The following is a 12,508-nucleotide window of genomic DNA, read 5'->3' on the forward strand; positions in this document are numbered from 1 at the left end:
GCGTACCTACATGTGTCAGTATTTTCCTCATATTTTACCACATAAAAGTTACGGGAAAGTTTTTTTTCTTTTTTTTTTTTCTTCCATAATTTGGAACGCTCTGCAACTGTATGGCGACTGGTGACAGAGCCGTCTGAGAAACAGCCGGGGAGACTTCTATATTCGGCTATCCTCGTTTCACATTCGCATCTCGGCAAGGAGGTTGAAAAAGGAATCGTCGTCAGCAAATGGTGTGCTTGGAGTTTTCACGAGATAAAACGATCTTCGTTGACAATGTTCGGTGTGCTTACATTTACAAGGAGGAAAGACGACGGGTAGTTCGTGTAAAGACGTCAAAATTAGCGTGCGAAAAACACTGTCTCGCAATCACATTCTGCTTGGTGCACCGTGATTTTTTTATTCCCACTTCGCTGCCTGAAATTTTGCAGTGAGAACGACTCTTTACCCCACGACTAAAACCTGTATAGTAGCAAGTTTTCGAGTTGAGAACTACAATTTGTAGAGGACGCACGTAACCCGATCCGCATGGGAAATGCCGCTATTTGTGCCGTTACCATGGCAGCAGCTATGGCGGCAGTCTTCAGATGTACGTCTTGCACAGGGCGTGCCCGATTACACTCAAGATCCAATCAACTTGTCACCAATCACAGCCAACAGCGGCGACAAAAAAAAAGGCGGTAACATTTGACATACAGATTTTTGGTTCGGTTGTTCGTATTTACATTTTGTCAGTTGCAGTTTAAACTGATACTAAGTACATGATGGCACCAAGATGACAAAAGGTGGAGTTTCTTCATACACCGGCACATATTAGTGATGTACCTACCGTATTTCCAACATTTGGAAAAGATAATGGTCGATCGGGTTTTAAACGCTATATGTTGGGATATGATGTAGTATACATTTGTTGATGTTTATATTATCAGCATTGCATTAGACTGGTCTGGTTTTAAATCTCACCACCAATAATTCTGAGACGCACCTAGTCCGATAGTGTCTAATTGATAAACGACTCGTTTAAATTAGGGCTAGATCGTCACCGTTGCTAACAGCTTCCTTATTTTTCAAGCGGTATATTTTTTTTGCTTTTGTACTCCTTCATACAATCCCCGCTCAACAGTTCTTGCAGCATGAATTGGAAATACACAATTTCTCAAATATATGGACGAACTCTTTATTATTATTTCAACATTTTAAAACCAAGAGCTCATGATAGTTATTGCCTTATATCTGTATCAGTTGTCAAACCAAGACGTCAGAAGCTAGGATCGCTGCAAGGTTGAATGTGTTCCTTGCAGTAAGGTTGCGTCGATTGTCCGACCAGGAGCGACCGACAGTGATGTTCCGACCCAAGAGCTCCGTAACAGGTAGGTTTTCTTGGCCAAGCTGCACCCCCGATGATCAGCAATATACCAAGGAAACCAACGGATGGAAACCCGAATCCCATTATCCCAGCTTATAAAAACAACTACCAATACATAGTAGAAGTACAAATGTACACGTAACGTTAGTTACGCTAACAGAACTTTGAACAGATACGCAGACAAAACACGGTTAACAAATACATTGAAAACACATAAGGTGAATGTATACCCTAAACACATAATGTTTAATGTATGCCCTGTATTGTTTCTTTCGTTCGACTGTCCGACGACCAGGGGCTGCCGTCTGCGATGCCGTAAGGAACAGAACTCCGTAAGGAACAGGTAGGTCTCCTTGGCTAAGTTGCACCCCGATGATCAGCAGTGCGCCAAGCAAGAAACCCGAATCCCATTACGCTAGCTTACAAAATTATCTATCGATGCTTTACTACATACTAGTAGTAGAAGTACATGTAATATTAGTTAAACTATATGACACACACGTTTGAACAGATACGCAGACAAAATACAGTTAACAAATTAAAACACATAATATAATGTTGAATGAATGCCCTGTATTGTTTCCTTCGTTCGACTGTCCGGCGACCAGGAGCTGCCGTCAGCGATGTTCCTCCAAAGAGTTCGTTAGGAACAGGTAGGTCTTGTTGGACCCCTCTGGCTCTGCACCCCCGCCGACCAGCAGCGTCATTTCAAGTGAAGCCAGACGATGAAAACCTGAATCCTAGATATCGTCTAGAAAAGTAGCTATGAATATGATATCAATACCAATAACGTTACATTGAGCATCATTCTAGCTAGAAATACAGGTTATGACCGAGCAGATATAACTTTGATATCGTTTTACAAAGTTATATTATACATAATGTAACGTTATATTGAATATATTCAGACTTGCGAAGAAAAAGGTGTCTAAATCTAGGATCGCTGCAAGGTTGAATGGATTCCCTGCAGCAAGGTTGCGTCATGTGTCCATCGTCCGACGACCAGGAGAGGCTGACATCGATGTTCCGACACAGGAGCTCGTCAGCAACCGGTAGGTTTTGTTGGCCCCTGCAGTAGCACCCTGGACGACCAGCAACGTCATTCCAAATCAAGTCGGCGGATGAAAACCTGAATCCTAATCCTCTAGAAAAGTAGATATCAATGCCTACTACGAAGGAGTATAGCTTTATCTAGGAATTATGGACGGGCATTATATGGTTTTACACATGTATACAATATATAACCAATTCACGCAAATCCTGCATGTCTTATACTAGTATTTCCACTTTCAAGAGGAAAAAATGTCACATTAACGATTATTCAACACTAGCTAACTTTAACGCCATTCCCTTCCCTTTTTTTTCTGGTAAAATTGCGTAACGTTATGTATGTTATGACATTAGCTGTCATTTATGGGCTAACATCCAAGTCCAAGAATAATTACTAGTACATTGCGTTGGAACATTCATAATGCTTAACGTTCCATAACTCACAACAGTGAATGGGCTTAGAATGAGTTCAAAACTATTGCAAGAATTATTACAACATGCAACAGTTGGGTTGGAACCGTCGACTTGTATGTCTCGGAACGCCGGCTGACCTAAACTTTCTTCAGCAACGTCATTGCGTCTCTAGCATTTCGTTGTCTTCGCCATCGTATGTCTGAGTCAAAACTGACAGACATTTGCGTGGTTATCTTATCTTTTATACAGTGATGAGAATTGTCTGAACACGAAGCCAGCGTCAGCGCCGCCATTAAAATTTCCTTCCTAAATCGGCTTGGGTGACTCACAACGCGAGTCACCAGCAACTTCGCTGTCTGAATGCCTCTAGCTGCCGACAAAGATTAGACCTTCAATTACTGCTGATTACAAGTTCATAGTCATTTCTAAGAATCAAATCGTCACAACAATAAAACAAGGAGCCATGCAAAATCCTTCGTTCGCAAGGCTTGGCTTGTCTGCATGTACCATTATGCCGAAGTGGTCCCGTGGAAAAACTTTTCTCTTCAAGGATCATTTCTTTGACCCGAGAACAACTTTGTGTAGTGTCTAATTGACAGAAATCCATTTAATTAAAATTAATCGTTCCTATATCATAATCACTATATGATATACTATACATCAGAATACACGTTTCCATATTTTACCATATCACTTTAAAAGTGGAGTCGTCCACTGACCCCTTGTGACCTTGTTTTCCTGCTGCTGCTGCGACGGCCATCTTGAAGAAATTACGCGAAACACGATTTTCACATCAACAACAACAATTCTCCACTTACACACTTCCCATAATTAAGTGCGAGAGGGTTCCGGATATGGCTGCTCCGAACTCCGGAACTGACTCCAAGGGCACAGAAAATTGGTTCTAACCAATTCCGAACACAGAAAACATCAAGGAGATGATAGTTTGGTGTGGAACCGATCACAGGACAATGGTTTAATCACTTTCCGACAGGAAAAAAACAAAGGCTGCAGACGAAACGCCAAGGTGTGGCCCTTGACCGGGCTTGAGGTCATCGGAAGAAACCAACTAACAGCCACAGTGGTGCACGTGTTAGGTAGTTACTTCTGACCACAAAACTTGTAAGATTCTCGGCCCAAATGATAACTGTACTATATTCGCCAGACAGCTTATTAGTTTATATGCTTTTCCGCCCTCGTACTGAAGGTTTTAGCTGGTTCCACCCTGGTTTCGCACCCTGAGCAACTGTGGTAGCATCCAAGTAACATCCATATCCGGAACCCTCTCGCACTTAATTATGGGAAGTGTGTAAGTGGAGAATGATTGTTTTTTGTCGCGGAATACTAAAATTGGGCCTGCTAACATACATTTCAAGAACTTAAGATAATCAGATACAAGACTAGATTGTTTGCTTGTGAAATCTGCCATAGTTTTCCAGTCTGTCTACATAGAAATGACGATGTATTAAACGTTAGAGTAGAGCCGATTTCGTGTCGGTTTATCCTTGGTTTACGCAAGTACGCTATCTACGGGTCATTGACCCTTAATGTCTTGCGTTGTTCGATGTCATTTCGGTCCTCAATCAAAGAACGTGTAACAGTTTTACGTCGACTTTTCTTAACCCTTCTGTTTGTAATTTATTCTTCTACTTATTTGATGTTGTTCATGATTTGGGACCGCACGCGGTCAGACGTTCTCCGAGTTGCGCTCCCACCACGCTTTTCCAGCCCCCATATTATCTACAAATTATCAATGAATACGTGATAATAAGGACGATCAATTGTCATGTTGATTGCATTGTGTAATCACTGCTCATTAACGACCAAATTTTGCGTAAGATTTCTTACGTAGAAGGCTTTCGCATGGGTGTTTCGATTACGCAGGGGGATATTTCGCAGTGCGTTACGCAAACTTTCGCAGTGCGTTCTGCGAAATTTCGCAGTGCGTTACGCAAACTTACGGACTGCTTTCTGCGAAATTTCGGAGTGAGTTCTGCGAAATTTCGGAGTGAGTTCTGCGAAATTTCGCAACACGTTTCGCGCAAACTGACGTATATTTCGGGAGCGCCGCTGTAGCCTATTCTATGCAATACGCCAATAGTGTACAAAGGCAGTTTGGGGGCATCAAAAACTGGAAGTTTTATTTGCACCCAAGACAAAAGTTCTCCTGCACAATCACAGAGGTTTCTATCTATATAAGGATATGTAAGTACAACAATACTATCCTAATGTTCTGTTTATACATTACATTAGTACATATGTACGTACAATCAGCGTTTCATCTACACACAGTTCATTAGTGAACAAAGACATTTTTAAGATCATTATTGCCGCAAACCAATAAGACAAAACAGAAAGATGTGGACGTAACAGAAAGTAGGGTGGAACAATTAATGGCTCAGACCTAGCATTATGATAAAGAAGTTCATGCCCAAGGGCTAATTGCAGGTACCCGGTATAAACATTATAGATATACAAGTTACACTTAACAGTAATAAACAATATTCTACTCTATTAGTATTAGTAATACTAGTGTTGGCTATTTCTAAACAGGTTGGGTTTGACTTCTTTTTTTGGAAGCAGAGGGAGACGAAAAGCCCCACCTTTTCTGCGATTTATTTTTTTACACACCCCTGTCCCTCTTCTCAAGCCACTTCCTCCCCACAACACCAGACCTCAGCTTTGATAATTGAGGAGAGGATATCCTCTGGCCATGGTGCACGTATTACCTCTTCCTCTCTATAGAAATCATCAAATTAACATATAACGTTATAGCCCGCCTAAGGCCACACCAATTTAATTTCTTGGTTCACGGATTTTTTCATAAAAAATATGGAGCGAGAGGGCGAAATAAAAATAAAAATGAAAATTGTAAAATGGTTGGGGTAAAGGTAACGACTAATCCAAAACATAAAGAAAAAAGTTTTCAGCTTGAAAAAAGTACAAAAACACTATCATCGTACAGTAACAGCACCTGTACCCACACTTTAAGGAGCTTATAATATAAAGGCCAATTTGCTACACTAGAAAGTTGGTGAATGGTTTCATTAATGGTGAAAATTTGCTGAGTGGTAATTTTCATTTTTATTTTTTTTCTCCAAAAAATAGGAGCGAGCGAATCCGTGAACCAAGAAATTAAATTGGTGTGGCCTAAGGGCATTTTGCTTATTTCAGAGAATTATATTGATAGGAAAGTGTGTCCTTCCTCTTAACAAATTGACAAAGAATATTTGCATGTAACGCCAGTTCACCTTTATTCATGGAGTAACTTAATTTCTTATATGCATAATTATTAGTATTATTGATTTTAAAACAGGGTATTCAGGGGTATCAAGTCAACGGGCGGTGTTTTCAAACTGTAATGTTTTGAAAATATCCAGTTAAAACCACCATCTGCATGTTGACTTGATATCCGTTAATAGTAATACCCTGGGTTTTTTTTTCATGAAGGGTATTGTTTACCTCGGGAATAAAGCTAAGGTAAACTAGGGTTATATCAAGGAGGTTAAAGAAAGAGAGGAGAGCGTTCCTATTGTTCCGATCTTTGCCGCGAGTGTGAATCACATCGAAGTGCTAATTACCCCAATCTGCATCTCGCCAGGCTAGCGTGGGCCTTTGTTTACGAGTCAGTTTCAACATCACTCGTCCAGGAACATCGATTTGGGGCCGGGATTTCAGCGATTTTGAGGATGATTCTCATTAAATACAGCGCTACTTTTACTAAGGAAACAGATATCAATAGTGACGATACTTCGCCAGAGGCAAGTGCGAGCATAGTTCCCTACGGGCCACAGAAATGTGTGTAACAACAAGTCACGCGGTGTAGAAGAACGCTGGGTCGGCTTTCATAGCCCAGGACACACGGAGCTATTTAAAAGAAGCTCGAGAAACGCTATGCAACTTTATTTTCATTGCAAGTCTGTCAAATTAAGATATCAAGCCATCTGTGTAAAAAAAATGCGTTCCTCGTGAGGCAAAAATTCCCTCGATATAAACGACAAAATAAATTTCCTCGGAAATATCATCTTGCTTCCCATCATTGCCATGAACATCCACGGAGCCCTCAGAGTACAAAATTCATGCATCACGAACAGCAAAAATCGATCGCAAACAGCAACAACAAATACTTATTTGGCACGCCCAAGCCCACTACTATCGTGGAAAAAAAGTCTCTTTTGCGGGGCAAGCGTAATAATTTTTTAATAGGCACATGAAGTAGAGAATATTGTTCATAATTCTAAGACAAAAAAATCGGGGATACAGAGACAAAAATGCCTGTAAATTCACTCAACTTGGTCGCACAGCGCCGAAACAAGTATCGACATGATCGCCATCTTGGTCTCTTCACAACAGTACTGTTTGCACACGTCACCTTCGCTTCCCAAATAAGGAAATTCGCGGAAACTGCGCTCATCTCGCTCGCAGTTCGGCAACCCTCGGTCGTCCTCGGCCGGGATCGCGGTGCATGACGTCATGGCTGGGCTCATGTGATTGGCTGACACGTCCGGGCTCATCAGAAATGGCGGGAAACCCCGCGGCCATCATGGTCATCAGAAACGCGCCGCCGGATAGCGGAAACAATGGGCCCGGAGGGTCTGAACAATAGCGCGCAGTGGGGTGTTAATGACTGTGCTCTCTCCTGTGATTCTTTAACCTCCTTGGTTATATCATTCAGGGCCACTGATTTGGACGCCATTCTACAGTTACAGTTTGTATGATTGTCTTTTAAGGTTATGTTATATTCTGTCTCCAGTAAATAAAGTTTCTTTGGCCATGATGAAAGATTATAACTGGAAAAGTCTAGAGCAGAATTTCATTACAAAGGACAAGGTCTTGTTGTTTGTTCCAGGGAACAAAAACAGTTAATTTGAAAATCTATTTTTAGAACTCATCCATAAACATTTTTCATGGAAATGTCCTCGAGGTTGATTTTAGAACAGGGGAAATTACCTCAGACAATATTGTCACAGTTTCATGAATGAATTTATCAAATACATGTGCATGTACATGTCCCCTGAGGGATGGACAGGTTTTCTAAACTTCACTTGTTGTACCATTGGGTAAAAACGTTTTGTTTACTTGCCTGAACCAAGTTTTCACTTAGTATTACCCAAAATTTAGTTGACGCTTTTGGAATCGAATGTACAATGTACTTTTACTGTCTTCCAGTAATGAAATTCTTGTATTATTGGATGGGATCTATTTTTGTGTGGTGTATAAAGAATGTTCATTAATGGAAATATTACTTGCCTGATCGGTCAAGTGGGGCAAGACATGTGCTTGTCCGATAAGCACTTTCACCAGCCAGGGACGATCGGGCAAGTAGTACAGTGAACTTGTCCAACCCTGGTCCTGAACACACAAGATAAACCCTCACTTTTCTCTTGGTTTAAAGACATGCTCTAGGTTTAATGATTAGCACAGATGTCTGCTAAAATTTGAAGACAAAAAAAGACAGCTGTGGTACATTTTGTACCAATATCTCCACCATCAAACCCACGACCATGACGTTAGCCTTGCCCCAGGGCTACATGCATCTGGGAGAACTTTCCAAACTGTTTTACCCACCAGTGACTCTGTTGGTTTCCTCATCCGGATGTTCTGAGGTTTTAGCCTAAAGGCAGAAATGGGAGACTTGGAAAGGAACTCAGACAGACTCAAACAAGATGTGCTTGGTGCAAGTCGAAGTTCATGTTTATTATCAACCATAACACTTGAAACACTTGTGACAACTTGTCTTGGCTTTGCCTTACCTTTGTTTCCTACTGGAAACCAAAATTATCTTCAGCTTGACTTTGTCTTACCTTGTTTCATATTGGACATCCAGTATTGTCTTCAGCTCTTTTGCATTCATGGATAAAAAACAGTTTCTCCCAGATCACTTGAGTAACTGCTTTACACTCAAGTTCCACTTGAAGTACACAACTTTTTTGTCAATCATGATAAATTATTAGAAAGCATCTTAATAAGTTATTGTGCTTAAGGGTCTTTTTTGCTGGGTGTAGAGAAACTCAGAGAGGACAGAAAACTGAGACAGACTCAAACAAGATGTGCAAGTTCCAATCTTTATCGATTGTGACAATTTAAAAGAACCTAGAGTATGGCCAGATATCCCTTGGGAATTGTTCGACTCCCCATGGCCAGTAATAAGCATCTTACTTCCACTGCAGTTAGTGACATTACTTACACTGCAATCCTCACTGATTTCTCTAGGAGGCACTGCTGATATTCCAAACAATTGGCTCATTGATGTTTTGACAACAATGTAAAACACATTGACTTTTCAATTTCAAAAGTTTGTCAACGGATGTCGAGTTAGAATAAGTGAGACTAGCCCCAGGGGATTTGGTTTTACTGTGAATTTTACATATCCTGTTCTATTCTGAATTGTGAACTCAAGCAATTAGACTTCACCTACAGGTAGTCAGTTAATTAACTGTCTTCCTGACTACTTCTGCTTTATGGATAAGCCCAAGGAAGGAAGAGAAAATTCCGCGAGATCCTCTATTAGTATTACAAGAACAAGAGATCTAGATTGATTCAAGGAAAATCAACTCACTGTGACATTGCATATTGTACAAATGTATAATAAAAGTCATAAATGTAACAGAGTAGATTGATATATCATGCAGAAATCAGTAGTTAACTTCACTTAGGAGGATATTTTCACGTGCACTAATTAAACTGAAAACAGGTGTTTGTGAACAAATGTAACTGACTGTCATGGTTATATACATTATAAAATTATAGGGTACAGTACATGATACATGTTGTGTATACAGTGTGTAAGACCCTGCAGTACAAGTTCATTTGCATCAGAATAAGTACAGTCAATGGGGAATTCCTAGATTTCAAAGGGCAGGTGAGACAGTCCTCTCATAATGTTTGAAATGAGCAGACAATGTTGTTGTTAAGATGGCTTTCTTCAGACAATGTTCATCTATCAAAGAAGGTACATGTGCACAATTTCTTGAAAATTTGATTTTGTGGTTGACGTTTTGATTTAACCTTCGATGTACCGTAAATAGCAAACATGATCTTCACAAGGTCACAGTGACCTTTTGCACAGAATTTAAAATGTCTTAAGAATATTGCCAAAATTCTCTGCAGAAACTGTATCAAATGATATGAGTTTGGGCAGAATGATGAAAGAATAATTGGTGATTGTACACATTTGATTTCAACCCTTAAATTTCTGTGATTTTGGCACATTAAATTTTTGGTCAAATCATTTCCTTGTAGAATGTACAGCTTTCTGGGATAAAAATACTTAAACTGATACATTGATTGATACATATTGTGCATGTACATGACAAACAAAAGACAGGCAATGAATCATTTGAGTCTACTTGCCAATGTATGACAATGTTGACTCCATGGAGTTGTGATAAGGGCCATGCTTCTACATCATATATATTGTACAAAGCAGTTTTGTGCATTCAAGTTACGAAATGGACTTGTTTACAATGGTAACTATGTTTCAGCAGTTGATGACCAAAGAATTTAAAAGAAAGTTTAATTTTTAATGATATTTAACTTCAGTATTTTTTTTATTTTTCAGACTCCGAAGACGAGTGCATCTCCCCCTGTACCAGTAGCAGTGATGATGAGATATCTGACGACTGCGACAGTTACTCACCCACAGCCAAACAGAAAGTAAAGAATCGCCGCTCCCGTTCGGAACCCTGGCTACTGGAAGCTGATCTGAAAGGAAGCCGGGGATTCTACAACATGGTGCGCAACATGGGCGAGAAACCAAAAGGTACGGATGGTTGTAGTTGATCTGAGGATAACTTTTCGTTTAGTATACTGTTGTTTTACCTCAGACTGAGTATACAGTATTTTACACAAAGATGTACTTTAGTATTGATTATAAATTTTTAATTCCTGTTTGACACAGTTACTGTATGCTAAAAGTGTAATGCCACTGAAATCTTATTCAATTCATTAGAAGACATCCCTATATGCCAATACTAAGTGTTACAAAATATTTTACTAATTTAATGTGATGATACGATGATAGTCAGGTAATTTTGGATACTGGGCAATAAGAACTATGATGTGACAGACATGTTTTCTCATACGGAGGTAGAATTACATTGCATATCATTTGAGGCCTTTTGTCTACATGTGACAGTTTAAAAGCTAAATTCTCGTTTTATAGCATTGTCTTCCAACTTCTTACACAAAGTTTTTTTTTACCTGATTTGTCCCTTCTTTGGTATTTCTTTTTGTGGATTCAAAAAAATCTCACTCCAATCGGCTATCAATTCTAGCCTGGTATCCAGCTGTATTATAGCTCCCGAGTCTGCCAAATATTTGCGGAGAGGATAGAAGAAACTCGGGGGCTATAATACGGCTGAACACCAGACTGTCTTCTGGACTGTCCCTTTCTTAAACACTGTTGATGACCTGTTGATGATCCAAGAGTGGGCGACCTGCAAACATGACCCCTGCCCTCTGACCTCAGCTGGCAAACAAGTTTGTTATGACCTCCTTCAGTCAAGGTCAGGGTAGGGACAAACATGTAACCTTACATGCAGTGTTGGCCACTTACCAGGAACAGTGCAAATAGCACATTCTGGACTGACATTAAGTACATTATAAAAGTGAATTTATTGTATATAAAAATCATTTGGCTTGCAGCAAAGAGTAACAGTAAGTTAAACTCAGTGTCAATGACGAAAGACACCGGATGGTTGTCTGAGACGTCTGACCATTTCCAAAATCATATCCAGTTGCTTGAGTAACTACTTTTTTTGCGTATCTTATTACCTGCACGTCTAACCTTCATCCACGCAAGTTCAACACAGTATGACAGTAAAATCACCCTACACTTTCCACATGTCCATGGGCCTTGTGGGTTTTGAATATCTAATTGAGGCACAGAATTGAATTAATAATCCTTCTTTTCCTGAAGCTTCTATACCCTGCCCCCAAAAAAATTTTCCAAACCTCTGACAAGTTTCCAATGCAGCTCGTTCACAAACTAACTGACTAACAAACAAGCTGTCCTAACAGCACAATTTCTTCCTTGATGAGACTTCAAAACCCATGATAGCAAAGGACCATGGTGACAGTTTGAGAGTGATTTGCAAGTATCAGGGTAGTTTTATTGTGTGGGCTAACACACTAACACATTCCTCTCCTGTTTGTTGTTCTGTTGCTGCCAAATTCCAGTCTTTCACAAGGGTAAGGCATCCCTGCATACTTACCACACATGCTGTATACAGGGGGACACACCAAGGATAGTTGTTGGTTCTCAGATTTATACAGAGAATACAGATTAGAATTATTCCAACATAAAGAAGGAAGAAAAAGTTTGGGAGTGAAGGATGCAAATTCCACAGTATCATTCAGCATTACTCTCTAAAAAAAATTTTGTTTCGGCATTTTGTTAGGCTTTCTTCATTTGTATTTTGTCCCATTTTCTTCATGTTTGTTTGGCCTGCCAGAAAACTGGACAAAACAGAAAGCCCAGCAAAAAGGGTCCGTTAAACACATTTAAAAACAGTCAGAACCAAACTTCCGCTTGGAGAGTATACACTGTCAGTCAGAAATGGCTGTCAGCTGTCTCTTTTGATATTTTCTTCTTGCAAAATTGCTAAGTTAACTCCAACTTGACTGAGAACCAAGTAATTGAATTGGTGTGGCCTCTACTTTAGGCACAATTTGGCCGCA

At 40.0% G+C, this 12,508-nt stretch overlaps 1 protein-coding gene across 1 annotated transcript in view; it reads left to right on the top strand.

The window, feature by feature from the left end:
* The window catches only part of LOC118416349 (FYVE, RhoGEF and PH domain-containing protein 4-like), a 57,801-nt gene that overhangs the window by 15,896 nt on the left and 29,397 nt on the right, over window positions 1-12,508 (top strand). The window contains exons 3-4 of the mRNA XM_035821441.1: window positions 10,389-10,589; window positions 12,008-12,019. Of these exons, the coding sequence (XP_035677334.1) occupies window positions 10,389-10,589; window positions 12,008-12,019 (213 nt within the window). The remainder of the gene's footprint in view (window positions 1-10,388; window positions 10,590-12,007; window positions 12,020-12,508) is intronic.

Source organism: Branchiostoma floridae, chromosome 5, assembly GCF_000003815.2.
Source record: "Branchiostoma floridae strain S238N-H82 chromosome 5, Bfl_VNyyK, whole genome shotgun sequence".
Taxonomy (NCBI): Eukaryota; Metazoa; Chordata; class Leptocardii; order Amphioxiformes; family Branchiostomatidae; genus Branchiostoma; species Branchiostoma floridae.